Raw genomic sequence first — 21,023 nt, forward strand, 5'->3', positions numbered from 1 at the left:
AAGATAGTGTGCCACTGTCAGATGCCTCTTTCTCTCCCCTCAGCAGAGAGAGGGCGGGCGGCACACGCTGCCCACAAAGAACATGGATGCGTGTGTGTGTGTGTGTGTGTGTGTGTGTGTTGGGGGTCTTTGGTGGTAAAATACCCTTGAAAAGTGTGCTGGTGGGAGGAGGGAGACCCCTCCGTTTCTTTCTCTACCCAAACTTGATGCTCGAGCATCAGATTCCTCTGGTGGTGCACATCAGGAATGTCCATGTGGTCTCGGCTGGTAAACAGCACACGCCTTCTCTTTGTGCGCGTTACAATGGAACATCTTCCTTTTGTTTGGTTCCTTTTTGTAGCATCAAAGAGCCAGACGTCACTGTCAACACCAGAATTAAGTAGTTTTAAAAAAAAAGTATGTTTCTATGTCTGTTTGACTTGTGAAAATTATCTATGAATAATTTTACATATAACTTTTATTTAATAGTTGGAACTTTATGGCACAGACGCATACAATATATCAGTCTTCGGATACACACAGTACTTGTTAGTAGGATCAATTCACTGTTGGTTTGGCTTTTAATGGGATTTGTTGAAAATAACAAAAACATGGGGTACTGTCTTTTAGTATCCTTCGGGCTCTGCGCAGGCACCTCACCTCACCGATATCACTGATGCTTGGCTCCTTTTTCCGAAAATCAGCTCCTTGGTCTCCGCCATCTCAATAAAAAGGCAAAAAAGGCCCAAAAAAGTCTTAAGTGCAGACAGCACCAACATGAGCAGCAAAAATGAAGACAATATTTAAAAAGACAAAAACAAGAATCTTGCGGAGGATCACAGATAATTTTTGTGCCTCTGTAAGATCAAGTTTCCTTTATAATTTTCAAAAAAGTAATGAAAGACTTTATGTGACAAAGTCGGGATCAAAAGATGAGTTTGTTTATGAGTGTCCTCTGAGCATCAGATTCATCTCTCTCCAGGAGATCCCAGGACCTTTTGAATCGTGCCGTTTCCCTCTTCAGAGAGGATGGCCGAGGGTTTAGAACAACACACAGCTCCCCTCTGATCCACTGCTGACAGTGCAGACCTGGGCTTTGCTCTAAAAATGTGTGTGTGTGTGTGTGTGTGTTTTATTCTCCATCCATTCATCCGCTAACTTTTTCCCAGCCAGGTGCCCCTCTCCGCCACACCAGGACGACTCTGTCAGAATGAGGGCTTGTGGGTCAAAGGTCGTTCATATGCCTGGTTCAGAAAGAGAATGGGTATCTCATAAAAGTGCAGCATTTGTTTTTCCCATTAGCATTAGCTTGTCACGCTAATGAATAGCAGCACATGTGGCTATGCGATTAAGAGGGAATCCACTTTGAGGGCCCCTCAGTTCTTTAGCTCAGTCATATTTCAACAAGGGGAGCTTTGCAGAGTTTGGTGCAGCTAGTCTGAATTTTCCTTGAAAATGGTCTGTTTCCACTGAATGCCATCAAACAAACATAATCTTCAATAATCATAAAAGGAGAAGGCAAAACTGAAGGATGGTTTATGTTCTGTACAACAATCTACGCTGTCAGAAAAAAAGTTTTTCTAAATGTGTACCCACTATTTTGGTACTGTGGTCACATCCAAAGCCAAAAAATATGAAAAGACCAAGATAAAAACCTGTAAACATACAGTTAAGACTCAGACTTTCTCCCTAAATTCTCAGAATTATCTGCTAATTCTCCACAAACACAGCAGAGTGGGGAAACTCTAGTGATTAAATATCCAGCTGTTAGCTGGGGGAAAACACTGTAGCAACCAGGAGCAGGAGACAGGTCAACGGGTATAAAAGTGCTGTCGGTCACTAAAAAGCATCAGTGAACATGCAGGTTTACTGGCCTCCTGGGTGACTGCAGCCTGGCTGCAGGTGGAGACTTCTGAAACCCAACACTGCAGAGAGGCCCTTATTGGTCAGAGAAAGGTCAATGGCGTTGTAATGCCATGGTGACTAATACAGCTTCTTGTGCCATTAGCACAGTACAAAGTATAGCATTACATTATAATCTGCCCATGATCTCAACAAGATGTTTTCTTTATGATTTCTGTCAACTCAGCTAAATAACTTAATGATGGAAGCAGTTAGATTTTTCAGATGCTAAAATAAATTGTTTATTATTTTTTGCCAGTGAAATGCCTTAGTCTGTTTTTTGTTGTTTCTTTCTGGAGCATTTTAGAGGCCCTATTTTTCCTGTTTGCAAAAACAAGATTCACGGTTACTCATTAAGACTGCTTTGGTCTAGGACCTTCCTTTAGAATATACATTTTTGGGGTATGTTGAATCAGCTGGTGGTTCTCGTGAGCTGCTTCTACTGAGACTTTGACAAAGTATTCTTTCAGTAGTTTTGGTGATTGTTTGAACTGTCTGGTGTGGTAAACTCTGCTCATCATGGATGATGTAGTGAAGCTTTTTAACCCTGGTTTGAAGTAATTGATTGGTTTCCTTTTTGAAGCCTCTTGTATTTGGATTTGCATTCTTCAGTAAGGAGATAACTCCAGCGCCTAATAAGTAAAACTAATATTTTATTTCTTTTCCTGCAGGGTGACCGGGTGTGGTTACGGGAGGATGAGCAGTACCTTCCCAGCACCGTGTCCTCATGCTCTGGAGGTGTTGTTGTCTTTGCCACAGACTATGGCCAGGTAAGATCCACTCAAGTTCCTTTTATGTGACCCTCTCTCTGAATCCGTACAAACACCTCCTATCCTCTCTCAGCCCTTTTGGACTTCAGGATCTCAGTAACAGTTTTAGTTCCTGGACCATGCTGTACCAGTATAGGGGTGGGGTTTTCGGTGCTGAACGATGGTCAGAAGCAAGGCTCCAGACTGTAACAACGTGTGCACATCATCATTTAGGTTTCAAGCAAGTGCCTTTGTTGCTTGCACATTAAGATTAGGATTGGAGAAAGGGATTTCTTTTATTGTTACTGATGTTTTAACACCAGTTATGCGACCTCCCGACTAGTCTAAAGAGAACAAGTAAGAGACATGAAGTGCAGGAAGTGAGGTAACCAAAACTGCAACCTAACTTTGTTTGCTAATTGTTTCAGTTTAGTAACTTACTAAAGCAGAAAAACATCCCGTCACATGACAAAGAACAACAATTACAAAGAACAAAATGATGATTCTGTTGTTGTTGTCTCATCATGTGCCAAACTTGTCCCAAACCATGTGATCACTTTTTATTTCATTATTGGTCTAATTTGCGTAATATTCACAGTGCTTCAGATGTGGTGAAGTAACAAAAATGAATGCATTAAAAGCACTTTTAGTCCACAAATTTGTTCTTTGTTTTAGTTTCTGAGGCTTATAGTTCCTCTGACTACCTGCTTATCAGGAAAGGCCTAATATTCTGCCTGCTCCTCAGCTGACCTTACTGTCCCACAGAAACAAAAAGTGCCAGGCGAAGCTGACCGTTCACTCTCCTGATAAGGAAACTTCCCTTCTTTCCCATACTTCTTCTGACGCTGACAGATTTTTACGTAAACCTCCAAGAGAGCAAAGGCTTAAAGAGGTCCACTTATAATTTGGTATCAGCTCAAGATGCGGCAAATCCCCTAAACCCCATATGGTCCTGCGTTACCTCTTTGATCCATGTGTTGTCAAAACAACCGATAAAGGTGAGGTGAAGGACGTACAGCACGGGACAGGGGTCACAGTGGGTTTTTATGTTTTGGGTTGGTTATTAAGAATTAACATGAATCAACTCGTCACGCAGCTTTAGAGGTTAGATTTGACCTAGAACATTTGGTCGTAGTTAGCTGTGATTTTTCCGCTGTAAGGTTTGGGTTGATTGTAAAGTGTCATGAGGGCACCAAGAAGTGTGTATCTTCACGCAGTGGGAATCTTTTGCTTTTGAAGCTTTGCTTTGACTCCAAACACTAAAGCGATCACGTGGAAGACAGACAAACCTACCGGCATCATGTCATGTCAACATACCTCGACGCACACACACACACACACACACACACACACACACACACACACACACACACACACACACACACACACACACACACACACACACAGAGCTCACTGCCTTGTAGAAATCCAACACAGCTCTGCTATCAGCAGGTTTACGACTCCTTTAACACACTGAAAAGACACTCTGGATGTGAGTTTGTCAAGAGGTGTTGAGCTTTGCAGCACTTTCAGTTACATCTCAGTTCTATTTGAAAGGAGAGTAGTTAATGGAAAGCAGGTTTGTCTATAAAATTCTCTCTCTCATGCTCACGAAGTGACACGAAGATGAACCAGCAACACAGTTTTTATTGGTATTTCTCCATCAGTGGCTTTAACCAAGGAGAATGCCTAAAGTGTGCAGGATTATTTGGATGATTTCTAGTAGAATTTGACAACTTGAACATAGTTTTAGGTTGTCACTTGTCCTCAACCACTGCTGTGACAATCAATAATGTTGAGTTAACTCAAACTAAATGCGGTAAAATGCATTGATCTGACCCTCTAAAAGCGTGTTCCCTATTGGTGTTAAGGGTGGCCGATGTTTCCCATGATGACTTGTTGAAGGTTTGCTGGTTCTCACACAGTGATAAGAGCTTGTTATCTGCAGCTCTCCATTTAACAGCTCACTGTGGCTTTTTGTTCTTGTACTATTCCTCCCTGAAATATTTAACACTGATCCACTGATCAGATAGCACCGAATATGTTCATGTCTTGTGTAGAACTATTTTATTTTATATTGCAGCACTAATTTAGGTGACAAATATAATGCACTTTCTATAGCTGCTTCACAATAAAAGCCTCCCGCTGGTTTGCTGGTGGAAAACTTTTAATGCGAAGCAGCAGCAACAGGTATAAAAAAATACAAACGGGAACACTAAAGCTAAACTCAAAGCCAGAGAGGTTCAGTTAAAGCTACACCACGCAGGTGTTGAGCCAATCAGTTTAGCACTAGAAACGGCTGGTTTGAGGGACAAGACTGTCGCAGGTTGGCCCTGGTCGGCCCTGCTACCAAGCAGGACCACAACCGCGCAAGTCAGCGTGGTTTTCCCCTTTCTGTAAGGCTGCAGTTGAAACTGATATGATTAGAAGTCAGTACACCACTATGTGGTTCACAGACTTTTTATGGATGTGTCTTGACATTATATTTTGATATCTATCTATAATAATTTATATATATATAAATATTTGTGTGTGTGAAAAATATCTGCAAATACTTTTTTCCACAGGCCTGAACTTTAGTGAGTTTAGACTACACTATACTAACAAACAATGACCTGTGTGAAGTGTTTGGGTGGATTCGCTCTCCACTCCTCTCCTGTGCTGACAGCTTTAACATAGACTTCCTGTGAAGCCGGTGAGCAGCAGAGGGTCACTGCCAGAAGACAGCCTGTAAATGTGAGCGCTGGGGGATTTAGGGTCATGTTGAGCCAGCGTATTGTCCTGAAGGTTTACTGGCAGATTAAGGCATTCTTATCTCCTGGCTCCTACTCACTCAGACTCTGTTAGACCTGCTGGTCGCTGGAGCTAATGACCCTCCACACCACAGTTTACAGTCTCTGCAGGACGTTTGTGTTTGGTGCTGTCGTGTAGCTGATGTAATACTTCAGGTGATGTTTTGTGGCTATGTTTAGCCACGCTAGCAGTGTCACGCTAGAGATGACAATGTCAGTCTCACTCTTGCGCCACCATGAGGTTGACATTTTTGGTTTATAGTGAAATGTCTCAGCAATTATTGGATGGATTGTCATGAGATGTGGTTCAGACATTCATGTCCCCCTCCGGATGTTTTTTTTTTTTTTATAACTTTGGATCCCTTGTCATGTAGCGCCATCATCAAATTATACATTTAATATGTCCAATACTTTCTTTTATGACCAAATACCTGCAAAAATAATGACATTCCCATAAGCCTCAGCTGTACTTTGTGTTAAGTGCTAATTAGCAAATGTAAAGTTATAAAGTTCTGTAGTCTTCTCTAAAAATCCTTTTTAATCATTTTCTAGCCTCTTGCCCCCTTTCTTCTCATCTGGTTTCTTCTTCTTTTGTCTTTTCTCTTCTTTATTTCCCTTCTCTTGTCTCTTTTTGTCCCATCTCTTCTATTTGTCTCTCCTTGATAAATAATTTTCCTCTTCTTTTCTGTTTTGTCTTTTGTTTCTTCTTTTTTTTAATCTTTGTGTCTTTTCTCTTCTCTTGTCTCTTGTTGTCTCCCAGTCAGTAATGTTCCACTCCTCGTCTCTTTTGTCTACAGTTTTTCCTTTATCTCTTCTTGATTCTTTAACTTTTGTCTCTTGTTTTTGTCTCTAATCATTAAATAATTTAATTCCTCTCTGTTTGTCTCTCCTTTTTAATCTTTTTCTCCTTTTTATTTTGTCTTTTACTGTTTCTTCTTTCTGTCTCATCTTCTTTTGCTTTGTCTCTTTGTGTCTCTTATCTTCTCTTCTTGTTTTTTAGCTTAAAGGTTTTTTTCTGTTTAGTTCCCTGATCTCTTTTTTGTCTTTGTTTCTTCTCTTGTTGTTTTTTTTTGGTGTCTTTTTTTGTCCCCCTTTAATGTTTTTCGTCTCTTTTCATTTTCTCCTCTCCTCTCCTCAGTTTATATCCTCATTTGGTTCTCATATTTTAGTCTTTAGTCCTTCATTTTCTGTAAATAACTCTAACAGCATTAATGATGTGTTCAGTGTCCATAAATGACATGTGGGTGTTAGTCCAGATGGACTGGAAGGTTTTAATTAGCTCAGCTCAGAGTTGGGAAATAAAGGCAGCATGAGACTGTCACACTCAATCTGTTTAAGAGCTTTACAAGTATTAGCATTAGCTGCTCAAAATCATTTTTACTCCAAGCAACAAACCACAGTGGAGGGAGCAGCCTTACAGGACTGTCCTGTAACAGAAAAGTCACAGGTTCAATCCCCGAGACCATATACGCAGTGTAGAGTCATGAAGTCATGATGCAAAGAAGTGTGTGGTTATTGGTTTGTGTGAGCATGCATGTGTGTGTAGTCAAATTAGTCTGTCTATCATGTTGTGTGTTTGTGAGGATTGTGTATTGTTGTCATCCATGGATTTATATACATAGGTGTGTTTCTTTGTGTTCGTGTGTGTGTGTGTCTGTCAGCCGTCTGTTGTGTGTTACTGGAGATGGACGTCACCTGTTCAGCTTCAGAGCAGATGTTGCTCTTTGTGAGGAAAGCCAGTGCTGACCAATCAGAGAAGCACACAACTATAAACCCCACCCACTTCAGTGTGTGTGTGTGTGTTCATGCTTGCATACAGTATTAATCTGTAGGCTATGTGTGCATTTAGTTATATTTACATCACAAATAGTTTCTACTGTATATGTCTCTGAGTGTGTTGAGTGTATTTTGTTGAAGTGTATGTACAGTATATTTGTTTATTTCTATGTGAGTACATGTTCGGTGTGTTTTCACCCTTGAAGTGGAAGATTTGTCCATCTGATCAACTCTGTAGTTCAGACTTACGTTGCTCAGCAGCTCCTGGCCAGGCTGCCATGACAGTTAGTAATAATATAGATGCTTCCCAGAGGATGAATCCTAAAGACACTGCTGGCCCCCTGACCTTTCCTCTAGCACCACCATCCAGCCAAATGTTCCCCTTAATAACATTTTTGGCCCTTTTGGCCCCCAGAGACAGCTCTGTTTTATCATATTTTAGTTAGAAGCGTCCATGTTTTCTGATCCGCTTCTGTTTTGAATCTTTCTTTTGATTCTTTTTGCTGTTAATACAAACTCAACACTTTTCTCAAGAAATTCATTATAATTAACATTTCCACAGTGCAACGACAGTCATGTCATACTCACCACTCTACTTCTCTGAGGTTGTTTTTTTAAAATCTCAAATACCGTTTCATTCACAACTTCTTCCTGGTTCTACTTTGCTGTTATTCTTTTTTTGTTAAGCTCCTGTAAATAAAACTCAACACTTCCTGCATATTTTTCACATTATTAGCCTCTCAGTAGCTCTAAAGGCATAATCGCTCTCCTTTCCTGGTATGTATCAAGTGTTGAGTGTCACTAACAGTATCTTAACACACGGGGGGGGGCTATTGTTATAATTGGAATTAATTAGTGCGTAAGAATCCAGTGTAAATCCATGAAACCTGCTGAGCATGTTCTTGTTCCCAAGAGGATGATTTTAATGATGCTGTGACTCAGGATGAACTTCACATTTTTATCCCAAATACTGGTTAGAATTAATTATCATTAAGATGCTCATCCTACGAAAGACTTGAATATTGTGGTGCGTTATGTGCATTGCAGCTTTAAGTGGTCTTGAGTTGTTATTGTGCCTGTAAATGTTAGTGTATGTACAATATGTGTGTTTCTGCGTGTGAGTATGTGTTGTCGGAGGTCGCAGGGTTTCTCTCGTCTTGCTCAGGTTTCAGTGTTTTTGACGGTGCAGACAGTCTCCTCCTCCTGAGCTGACTGCAGGACAATGCAGCAGGAGATGAATGATGATTCAAAGAGCAGCTGCTGCTTTTGATGATGATGATGTGGGGGTATTGGGGGGGGTGAAGCTTGAGGCGGGTGGAGGGTTACCTGTTCAACTCTCAGACAGAAAGAGTGAGGGGCAGTAAGGGGGTGAGAGGGCTTATCCCCAATGACACAAAAGGATGAGTTTCATTCCTTCTGCTCTGACAAACTAATTGCTGGCAAGAAAGTCAGAGTCGTTATTAAATGTCATTGAAGCGATTAGCTGCCTGCAGCCTTTTGGTTCTCTTCTTAAAGAGCTGCTCACACGCCTGAAGGAATTTCAGCCTGAGTTTTAGGTCTAAGGGCTGTTTTCTGAGGCAACAAGGGTACAATTATGGGGCAGCTCTAAAAATTTAAGTTGCATAATGCTAGTTCAAGCTAAAGGTGTCAGAGTTTGTCCTGTTCATTTTCCCAGAGACGATACGAGGTGACTGACAATTGGAGAACTTCAAGTCTTGGATGGACAAGAAACTGTCCTGTTTGAATCATCAGTACAAAAGATGAACAACTGTGTCAGAAAACAAGTGGATCTTTGATAAAAGATGAACAAAAGATACTTCCAGAATCCACTGTGGAACTCTATAGATCCTTACTTGGGATAAGGAAAAACCCCACAAAAAACTTTTTTTAAAAGTTGGACAAACCTGAAGAGAAGCAACATAGGAGGGATTCCTCTTTCAGGATGGGTATGTAACACGTGTGTTTATAATAAAGCCAAACAGAAATATGGTCTACAGCCAGGAACTACAATGAACAAGAAAACAGAATAGCAAAATTTTAATATACAATCAAGAAAAACAAAATAACATTGAAGAACAGTTGAAGTTGCTCTATTACTATTGCTCAACCACTAGCTGGTACACTGACATTTGGTGGGGGTTTTCATGAAAACAGTAAAATTCATCTATAAACTTCAGTGTCAGGAAATATGATGGACCGCTACAGTGCAAAAGTACCAGTATCAGCCTTCAAAAATCCATGTTAGTTAAATGCTTCCTCGGCCACTCATTGTACGTTTCTCTAGTTAAGAGTCTTCTACTTGGATTATAAATGTGAATTCACTTTCCCGATCCACATAAGTAAGAACAGCAAACTTTATCCTGACTGATCCAGGAACAGAGCCTGTTGATCCGAGGGTACAGCAGTGACTCCCCCACCTCCTCTGCAGTGATGCTGTCTAATGGCTTTGTTTCACAGAGATTTACTCCTGTTAGCATCTGTCGCTAGGCATAGCGCCCGGGCCCCACAGCTTTGTTTTCAAGGCCTGGACCCTCTTCATCTCCACAAAGACAACTGGACCAATTAGAAATCTAATTAGGCCAAAGCCAAAGGACAACCTGTCCTCTACTGAAGCCTGCTGGGACGAGAACTGTAATGCTACGAATACTGTCCATGACAAAAAGAGAGAGGGAGACAGATAGCGTCCACAGTCCTGGTTTGGGCCCCTCAGTTCCAGTGAAGGGAAATCTTGATGCTACAGCGTACAATGATATTTTAAACAATATTGTGCTTCCAACTTTGTGGCAACAGTTTGTGTTTGTCCCTTTTCCTGTTTCAATGTCCCCGTGCACAAAGCTCCATACAGAAACGGTTTTCCCAGTTTGGTGTGGAAGAAATCAACTGGCCTGCACATAGCCCTGACCTCAACCCCATCCAACACCTTTGGGATGAACTGGAAAGGGGGCTGCGATGTCGGGGTGGATGGTTGAGCATACAAAGCTTGAGTGTTGATGCCACAGACTGGGGTTCTTGTCTTGCATCCTTCTTGTTGTTAGGTTTAGGCTACTAAAGCACTTAGTTAAGGCTAGCAAAAGATGGTGGTTTTGGTAAAATTCTGAAAAAGTCAATATGTCCTTTCCTTTTCCTTTAAAGGAATAGTTTGACATTTTGGGAAATACACTTATTCATTTCCTCGCCAATAGTTCCAGCACATTGCTCCCCTAATACTACAAATATCATTTTTACATTTCTTTTTGTGTTTAGATTAAACAAATGAGATATAACATGTTAATTAGTGAGCTTTAGAGGTGCTGGTAGGCATATTTTAAAACTTTGGACAGAGCCAGGCTAGCTGTTTCCCTTGCTTCCAGTCTTTATGCTAAGCTACGCTAACTGTCAGCTAGCTGGAGTTTAACATTTACTTAACAGATGTGAGAGTGATATCAATCTTCTTATCTAATTCATGTCAAGAAAGCAAGTAGGTGTGTTTCCCAAAATGCTGAACTATTCCTTCAACCTTGACCACGTGCTAAAACCCTCGATCATTCTTTAGTTGCTAAGAAAAAATATTGCAGGAAAATAAATGAAGTTCCTTGTCATGTTTATAAAAAATCAGGGAGACATTGCTTTTCAGACAAAACATATTTGCTGTTGCTAATTAGGTGTATATGAACATACATTATTGAATAAGGGAATCAATTTAGAGCTTTTTTTGACTTGACTGAAGAATATAGTTGAACCAAGTCTGAGGCTGTCGGAGTGGTGAAGCTAACTGCCCTCTGCAGGACTCCGGGACTTCAGGACTGACTGCACATGTCTGACTGTTGACTGTAAACAGTGTTTACATTGGACTTTTCTAACAAGTCAGTTATCTTCCTGTAACTGTCTACCTGACAGTGACTGGAAATAGTTAAGTTAGTCTTTAAGACAGTGTATCTCATTTCTTAAAGTCCAGGTTAGTGTAACAGAGTACTTAACAAGAAAAAAAGTGTTTTTAATGATGGAAATATATTTGTTAATATAATAATAATTAATAATATATATTTTCTTTTCAGTTTAGTTTAGCTCAATTTTATTTTCAGGCGTCTCTGGTATTTTGGTTCAAATGGTGCTTTTATCACCTGGACCGACTGCAGGCGTAATAAACCCATCAGAACATGCAGGTTGTGAACGCAGCGTTTATGATGCGCCGTTGAAAAGACTCGATCACATTTCATTCGTCTGAAAGACGTTTCTGTGACGTTCAGTTTCCCCTGAAGCGTCACTGAGGCTGGAATGTGAGAAATGAGGCCTGGCAGGATGCTGGGTGGGAGTTTTTGGTGTTGATGTGTGTGTGTGTGTGTGTGTGTTGTGTGAGGGGTCAGATATGATTGACTCCTCAGACAGAGTCTGGCTTTCTTAAGGAAGAGTCGCCCCGAGCTGCTCGGACACAGTAGGTCAACGACCAGCTACAGACAACCCCAGAGTTCAGTCTGTGTGTGTGTGTGTGTGTGTTTACATTTCAGACATTCAGCTGATGGTTAGAGTTAGACTTCTTTATGCAGCTTAGTTCATGTGTGAAACCAGATTATCAATTATCCACAGAAGAAGAAACAGGCACTACAAGTGGGGCCAGAAAACCAAATTACAAGTGTTAAAGTTTTGCACACAGCAAGAGCAAAATGTCTCATTTCTTCATTGTCCCTCTTCTGTATCTCTAGATTCCGTCAGCCTTTTATTCCAATAATAGAGAAACACCAGGTTCAGTTTTCAGATATTAAATACTCTGGTAGGAAATGTTGGTGTTGTATTGGCCTCCATAAAGCCATACATCTCACACTGACATCTTGATTAAAATCCTACTGGAGCTGAACCACAATATGAATTTGTAATAATTGGTGATGTAGTGGACGAGCAGTTTGCAAGATTTCCTTCATGCTTTGGAGAATTTGAATCCTGCTTTCATTTCAAACGGTTAATTCTCCAACCGATGATGGGTAAGTAGGGGCATTTAGCTTTTTGAAGATATTGTCTTCATGTAATTAAAAGAAGTGAAAGTAAAGCTACTTTTAGAAAAATGCCTCACTGAAAAAAATGCTGATTATCAGGCTAAAATTACAAGAGGAGATAGTTTAAATACATTAGTATTTCATTATAAATCTGAGGATCTTAAAAAGATAAAAAAAAAAAACATATTTCTGCTACACAACTCGTGTTTATTTTTCCTGACTTTTCTCCAGTCTTTAATAGTGTAATAAGTTTTTCAGGCCTAAAACTTTTAAAATTAAATCATCTTAAAAGGGAACATCACCTTTTAGATGTACACCTGTGACAAGGGGTTATTGTTCTGCTTTTCAGGCAGAAATGGCAGAGCTGTGTGTTCGTGTGTGTGTGTGTGTGTTCTTTGTGGTGTTGCTGTTTGTGGAAAAGGCTGAGACAGCACCAGGTTCGGCTGCTCTTTTTTTCCACCCAGAAGGTGGTTAAAGTCTGATGGTATAAAACCTCGCTGAAGAATTACAGAATGTAAATAACAGCTGCTGTCAAGGTGCCCTTAACAGAGTCGGACAATGAGGACATCTTCAGCGTAACTTCAGGCAACAGAATTCCTCCAAAAAGTCGATGAACTGAAGTTTGATCCGTTCGCTGAGAGATTCGATCTGTTGAACCTCTGTGATGCTGCAGTGATGGATCATTATTTTGAGCAGACCCCCCTCAGTGGTCTCTGGGCATCTTCCTGCTGGCTGCAGACCTCCTGCAGAGCGATGATCATTTGAGATCTTCTCTTAATTAACCTCACTGGCTCTTCCTTTTCATGACTGGACTGTCTCTTTTAGGGGAGCCTCTGGAGGAAGCACTGAGCAGATGCTACTGACTGTAGAAAGCAGGTTTGAAGAATAGCCTCTTTGTCTAAATGGGGTTTTCCTCAATATTCTTGTGTTTTGAGACTCAATATTTGTTCCTCAACACTCATTGCTGTGGCACTTCATCAAAGTCTAATTGGTACTGCGGCATCTTTCTTTGGATTTGGAGTTGTTTTCATAGTTCCTCTATTTTCTCCAAATAAAACTGAATATGACTAGTATGTTGGACTTTATTTGTCTGGAATCTGAAAACCAAATGATAAATAACAGGAAATTCTTTTCCACATCCTTTTAAATCTAACTGAGAATCGCTCATGTCTCAAGCTGATTCAGGAGGTTTTTATATCTTACTGTAACCATTAGACGCACTTCATAAACTGTCCTTTCTACTTGATACTGATGTTAAAGTTTAGACTTGTGTAAAATATTTTGACTAGAGTTTGAACTCCTCCTTGTAACTGACCTTAGCCTTTAGAGAGGCTTGAAGGCTAAAACACTTCAGCACAAACAGACAAAAAGCAGCTTTTCGAGACGCATTTTGTTTCGGTTGGTGTTTCTTGAGAGATGCATTAGTATAACATGTAGCTTGTGTGTTTGTGGAGCCTCAACATCGGTAAACAACAACAACAACAATGTAATTGCCAGCAAGTGTGCTGGTCCTTCAGAATCAAATTGTGGGCTTGATTGAGGACTTCTTTTTGAAGGCTCCATTTGGCACCAACAGTCAACATTAATATGTAGAGAAAGACATCAGAAATTATTTAACTTTCTACACTCATGGTAGCAGAAAATAAACCAAAATGCATTTGCAGGTACAAGAGAAGATGGGTTTTGAATTAAGGCTATGGCCCCATTCAGGCAGGATTTATATTACAGAGGGAGATAGGTAATAAATCTCCCTTACAGTAAAAGTCGTCACTCCTGACGGCATTTTAGCCCCTAGCTAATTACAGGAGCTGGTTCTGTAACCGACAGTGATATACTGCAAAACCATGTGACCATATCACCAACGGGTTTAGCATTATTTTTAATATCATTATTTACTGTAATTATATAGCCATAGTGAAATTATTAAACCTTTGCGGCTGTACAAAGGTGAACCAGCAAAGACAAAATCACCTGTAACATGACATTACAGCCGGCCATTTGGGGTCTAGGTCTTGGTTCTGACTGAAAGAGTGATCCCTCAGGTTAGTAAAATCCTTTTCAGCCTTTACACTGTGCCCTGACCTGATAAAACTCAGTAACAGTAAGCTCTATGTATAATAACTCAGAGATACACTTTTAAAATACAAAGCGTCTCTCTGGACTGGACAGGACCAGCGAGTTTTCCGAGAAACAGTAGTTACCTGGGAAGAAAGTGAAAAATACCGACAATAGGAGGTGGGCACGGGATTGAAATCACTGACCAGCGCCGGTAAAATTGAAATCATCACACCTAAGCCTACAGAAATAAATCCCATCTGATGACGAATGTCAAACTGGAAAAACTCGTCTTTTGTCAAAAGGCTTTTTGGGAAATGTAGGATATTACTACATGAAATCGAAGTAGATGAATTATGTTTAGGAAAAGTTGTCATAGTAAAAACATAAATGACACCATGTCATGACACAATATCACAGACGGATAAGATCTATCAGAGTAAAAGGATCTGAGGGTGGAGTGATCTTTGAATCGGTTATCACTGGTTTTGACTTGTCATTGTAGGACAAACGCTGCACAGAGTTTTGTCTTGAAAAGCTGTTCAGCCTTGTCCTCAGACACAGACGATAAGCAGCCGTCTGCTGAAACCCTCATCCAGCTCCTGACTTATGACCCAGGGTCATATTTACCACATGCTATCTGCCATATTTCACCTGTGTGGAAGGTGACATTTCAAACCAGAAGAGGAAGGTTAATGTTCTGCCCACAGGATACAAATAATGGTACTTACAGACAAACCAGCCGGAGGAGGCAAACAAGTACTTTTACTCAAGAGCTGTACTTGTGTACAGAGGTTCCTGTTCCTTACTGCCTACAGCACATTTTTACTTTACTATATTTGTCAACCACAGACAGACCATTACAAACCAGCATACAAGAGGCAACATAAAGTATATGAAGTTAGATTCAGACTTTATATCCAACATGACATCAGTACAGTATAGCTGTTGTTGGGTTAAAACCTTGTACCTCCAAAACACAGGACATCTGTTTTAGCTCTCTTTTAGACATTATCTAAAGAGATTTAAACTGCAACTTTCTTTCCTTCTGTGGTTTTTTTCTTTCTTTCTTTCTTTCTTTCTTTCTTTCTTTCTTTCTTTCTTTCTTTCTTTCTTTCTTTCTTTCTTTCTTTCTTTCTTTCTACTTTTGTATATGTCTTTCATTCTCAATTCCTCACTTCATCCCCTCTGTTCTTGCAGTTTTTCTTATTTCTTTCTTTATCTAATTTAACTATTTTCCTTATTCCGTCCTCCTTTTCTTTCTTTCTTCTGTCCTTCTTTTTTTGCTCTTCTTAAACTGAAGAAGTGATCATTTTACTCTAACAGCAATATGTACACTACTCTTCCTCAAATCTGTACTTTTACTTTGGATACTGCGGGTCATGTTACTGCTGATACTTGTTAGTCAAAATGTGGAAGCTGCGTTATTGCTTAGTAAGTAAAGGATTTGAGTTCTTCTTCCAACACTGAAAGCTGCCTTATTTCAGCTCCACCTGGCTTCGCTCTTGTATACATTTCAACCAGTGATTTATTTTTACCACAGTGAATTTTGACCCTTTTTAAACATTTACTGTTAATACTGGATTGAGTGTGTGCTGTGCTTTCTTCTACACTTCACACTCCTCCAGTAACATGAGATATAATCTGTCAGTCAGGATGTTCCCTGCTGTAAATCATAGAGTTAAACTGTTTGACCAGTTAGCGAGGGTGTCCGCATCAGCAGATCAGGTACCTGACTTTATGATTCAAATGTCAAAGTTTCACCACCTAGCAGTATATCACATCATCTTGCTTCTGATCATATTTAACATCTGGTAATGTTTAGAAAAAACATAGAAAGTCACACTGCTCTCTGTCTCGGTTCAGTTTATTTTCCCAGCTGCTTTCTACTACGCATCATTATTACTGCAACACAAAAATATGTTTTGCAAATGTTTGCTATGTAATCTTGGAATTCAAGGTTTTTACTTGAATAAGAGTGTCAGTGAAGTAACCGAGGGAAATGAATTCTGGTAGTTGAGTGAGTTGAATTTTAAAGAAAGTGGGGATATGTAAAGTTTTTTTTAGTATCTCTGGGCTTCTTGAGGTTTGAGTTATTTTTTTACATTTATGAAAAGCTGCTGTGGTCTTGTCTTTATCTGTTCTGGACTGGCTCACTTGGTCATAAACAAGCCAAACAGAAAGAGAGCTGAATCTAAAAATAAAGATGTAAAACTTGCGGTAGAAAACTGACAGCCTGAAGTCCACGTCTGGCCTCCAACCAGTGAACAAATGAGCCACGACCGGCCCAGACTTAAAGAGGAAGTTGACACGGACCAACTCTACTGTAAACAACACTGCAGGAAACTGCTGTGGTGTAGGACTGAATGGTTCCTGTGATTTTTAAAATGATTACCTCTGGAAAGCTGGGATTTCTAACTGACAAATTAAGTTTGATTAAGGTTTATGATAAGTAAAGCATAACTTCCCTTGAAAAGTACGCTATTGTCTATTTGGGGCAAACGCAATGCCAGCCATACAGAACCATTTGATCCTCTGTTTTTCAGTATATCAGTATTGATACATTTGTGTAGTTATTTTTTTACATGGTTCACATCTCCATATTTTTCCATTTTCTGATCCAGGTGTACCCCTACAAGCAGAATGCACTGTCCCGACAGAAGGTGCAGCCCATGCACCACAGCAGCATCAGAGGGGTGGAGGACATGGCGACGCTCGAGGACCTTCACGATGGCGCCATCATGCACAACCTCTTCCTGCGCTACCAGCAGAGACACATCTATGTAAGTTTCCCACAAGCTGTGCCACACTTGATAGACTTGAACACTGATTCACTTTTGATTTTTTTGTCCTGACATGATTTTATTTCCCAAAATGTTTGATTTGGTCCACTGGGTCTGGTTGAGTCTGTGACTTAAAAAGATCGCATATGAGAATGGCAGTTGCAATTTGTCTGATTTGGAAAGAAAACAATAATGAACCAGTTAATTTTGCAGCGTGTTGAGGGCACCACAGTTGTAAAGGAAAAAGTCACCTCATTTTGTGATAATTATTTTAAGTATTTTATTTACATTTCAAGAAAAAGGAAAAAGACAAAAAAGTATACATGTTCAAAAATATAGTAAAAAGGGGGAAGGAGAAAATAATAACAATAATGAAATAACTAAACAAAATAAGCTAAAAAAAATAACAAGGAAGGGTAAATGTTTTACAAAATGAAAGAAAAAGAAATGAGTGAATATCATTTACGACTTAATTCACAATTTTCCATTAAAACTGTATCAACCTCCAGAGACAGCAGGTACAGTAAATGCCTAAAACAGACCCTGCTAGTTAGCTTATCCTCCTCCACTGGCCTCAAAGTTTAATAAATAAGTGTCTCAGGTGAATGACATAAACGTAACTTAATCTCAGATTCATGCAGATCACCAATTCTGACATGTATGTTGTTGCTTCTGAATCTGATTTTGCATCATAAATCCTTGACGTGAAGATCAGCACAGAAAAATGACGAGTTTCTGCTCATACTGATGAGAAATCACCAGATTTGAGCCATGTGAGCGGATCTGAAAATGAAATCTGAAAATGGAGAGAGCTTGTGACATCAGAACTCCAAAACAAACTCACTTCTACCTGCAGTATCAGTGTTCATGTTGACAGCGCAGTCTGTCAGGGTACACTGCCTTCCTTTAAAAGCTCCATGCAGGAATCTCCCATGACTGGCTGAAACTGCTCAGTCATTACATAACAGCGGAGATAACCGTCTACACAACAGGCAGAGGAGAGAAGGTGATGGCTCGGTCAGAAAAAATGTTTTTACATTTTACTCATTTCCCATATGAGCTTTCTTTTACGTGAAACAAACAAACAGTCAGGATGTCCAGCTACCAGAAGCCTTAAAACAAGATCTAATCACTTAAAATAAGATTAGTGCTATTCTCTAGATAATTAAGACAAGGCAAGTGACATTTACTTGAATTAAGTCAAACAGTCTTGCATAGTCAGCATTATCCAATCCATACTCAAGACAAGTCAGACTAGATTTTACATAGATTTTAAATCTCACTTACTTAGAAAATAGAGGTTTTGCGCTGTACAGCGATGTTCCCTGTGGATATCCTGTCAGAACAAGTTTGGCTTTCGGTCTCTGATTTGTTACAAGCAGCAGACAGTGAAGGTTGAGCTAGAGGTTCGCCGGTATGAGATACACACGTGAAGTTGTTTGAATAGTATGTTTAACTGTGATGAGTTTGCTACACAACGTACGGGAAACACGTGTACAGACGCAGCGGGTTTTTCCCGTCTGACTGCTTTTTTCCAGTTTCAAAGATTGCTAAAACTGAGATTAAAGAGATTTTCTTTTGTTTTTAGAATATTGTAGGAGATCATTTTCTGCAAAAAATTCCTTTTACCTTGTGAAATAAATATTTTAACATATAAAGTTCTTTCTAGACACAGTTGTGGTGTTGATTGTATGTTTCCTCAGTGCATCTGGATTATAGTCGGGTGTAGTATCTTGAAATCTGCACCTTTTGTAATTTGCAAATTTGCTCAAACTCACTCACTTAAAAAGTTAGATGCTGATTGTCTGTAAATGACCTTTATGTTTGTTTTCTCCTGAACATATTTGCTAGCTCTTCAATACTACTGAATCAATAGCAGTAGTAACAGTAATGAAAAAGTCTTGAAGAAGCCTTCAACAGAGCATACAGTAAGACATCAGTGAGTTCACATCATGCAATCAAAAATCAGCAGGAAAGGAATTACACCTGTGTGAAGAGAAGATCCACAAGACCAAAAACAAAACAGAACTGAAGGGGAAACAAGATCAAATAAGACAAGAACAAACGACAAAACAAAAGAAAAATAATAAAACAGAATAAATTAAGAAATTAAAAGAAAAAGAAAGTGAAAAAGGCATCTGTGATATAATTTAACCTAAATACCAACATCCAGGGACTGCGGGTCAATGCCTAAAACAGACCATTTTAAATGTTCTTTTTTTTTTTTTTAAGATTATTTTTTCGGGCATTTTTTGGCCAGTGACCGCTGCGGAGATAGACAGGAAAGGCGGGAGAGAGAGAGGATGACATGCAGCAAAGGGCCGCGGGTTGGAATCGAACCCGGGCCGCTGCGCTAAGGACTCAGCCGTAATGGTACGCGCGCTGCCAGCGTATGGTGCAGCGTATGACACCTTGTTGTTGTTCTATGTAAGCCTTCACACCAGCGACGTCCTTTTTCCCAGCGTCGACACACGCCACTGATCACATTCCCTCCCAGGCTGGCACATCCCTGCTGGCATCTGTGCTGTACCCTGACTGCTTTCTGTATGATGCATCCAGTTCATGCAACGCTACATGACGCTGCTTGTGTATGTTGGCATTCAGTTTGTATATCCAGAAAATGTCTCTATATGATATACCTTTTTAAATAAATATATATATATATATATATAAATTTGTAAATGGCCATCTGCAAGTTGCCATTCAGCGGGATTCAAAGTCTGAGCTTTGGCTGGTCCACTCAAGGACATTCACATTCTTGTAATTGGTCCTTTACAGATTTATGCTCAGGGTCACTGTCATGTTAGAAGGTAAGTTTTCAGGCCTGGCTAAGGTTTGCAGCACTTTGAACTGGGTTTTATGCTTCTCTAATGGTCCTTTTTTCCCCTTAGTTCTTACTAAAACCACCGATTGTTTCTCTGTGCACATAAAACACAAAATAATAGTCCGTTTCATTCTCTTGCATCAGATCTCTATTTTGAGCTCTTGTGGTTAAGCCATGAACTATGCCAATAGTCATTTTAGATGCTGCTATTCTTTGCCACATGGGGTATAACTTCTCTCAGAGGGACGTTGTTGCTCTTAAGTGTCACAATTTATATATGTACTATATTTTAGCACACAAAAAAAGGTTCCTGGTGGTCAGTATGCAGTTCTCTAAAGACACCGCTAATTATATCATCTAACAATGAATAGTTAATTGTTTTGCTTGGATCACTGTATGCAGATGTGACCTTGTTTCCAAATATTGCTTATTTCTTAAAGAATTGCCTTTAATTACACAGATTAACAGAGTATTTATGCAGGTGGTGGAATTCTGAAGTGTTTCCAGGTGTGTAAAGGTAGACAGAACTGTTAAACATTACACATTACTGTGCGATGACTGCAATATAACACCTTCAGAGAAATTTAGTTCTGTTCTTGTAAAGTAAATCTATTCAAATCAGAGAAAACAAATACAAAATGTGTTTATTTGCGTACACTTTCACTGTTCCACCATGTTTTTGGAAGGTTTAAAGTACTGTTAGAGTACAGCTTGTTGCTGATGTTTCCACGACCACAGTGTTGACCAGGCGATGAAAAGCACAGGTGATAAAACCCAAACAAGGAGAGAGATTTTGAGCCTTTTTGAATCCAGGTTGTTAAACTGATCGGAGCTCCCTCTTTTTGCAGCCAAGAGCAACAGGTTGCCAAGTGAGAGGGAGGATGATTAGAGTTTGGGTTTGTTTGGTTAGACGCTCGTTTTAGAGGCTGGTATTCCAGTGGTGGCCTCGCTGGGAGTTTGGCAGGAGCTAACGGGTCCTGGCTCGGCTCTGATAGCGGCCGTGTCGTCCAAGCTGTGAGACAGAACAGTTAAGAGCATGTTAGCTTTGGAGCAAAACCACAGTGAATCTGAAAATGGAGAACATGGAAGAAAAAACCCTGTAGCTGTCTCTGTCTGTGATATATATGATCATCATAATATTTGTTCCCTCTACTGTAGCTGTGACCTCTGACCCTTTAGACCCCTTCTCTTTGTTA

The 21,023-nt window shown here is 39.9% G+C and overlaps 1 protein-coding gene across 2 annotated transcripts in view; it reads left to right on the plus strand.

The window, feature by feature from the left end:
- The window catches only part of myo10 (myosin X), a 140,305-nt gene that overhangs the window by 33,962 nt on the left and 85,320 nt on the right, over positions 1-21,023 (plus strand). For both annotated transcript variants that reach the window (XM_044218489.1, XM_044218490.1), the window contains exons 2-3: positions 2,553-2,651; positions 16,845-17,003. In XM_044218489.1, coding sequence (XP_044074424.1) covers positions 2,553-2,651; positions 16,845-17,003 — 258 coding nt within the window. The remainder of the gene's footprint in view (positions 1-2,552; positions 2,652-16,844; positions 17,004-21,023) is intronic.

The sequence above is a fragment of the Siniperca chuatsi genome, linkage group LG13, assembly GCF_020085105.1.
Source record: "Siniperca chuatsi isolate FFG_IHB_CAS linkage group LG13, ASM2008510v1, whole genome shotgun sequence".
Classification (NCBI taxonomy): domain Eukaryota; kingdom Metazoa; phylum Chordata; class Actinopteri; order Centrarchiformes; family Sinipercidae; genus Siniperca; species Siniperca chuatsi.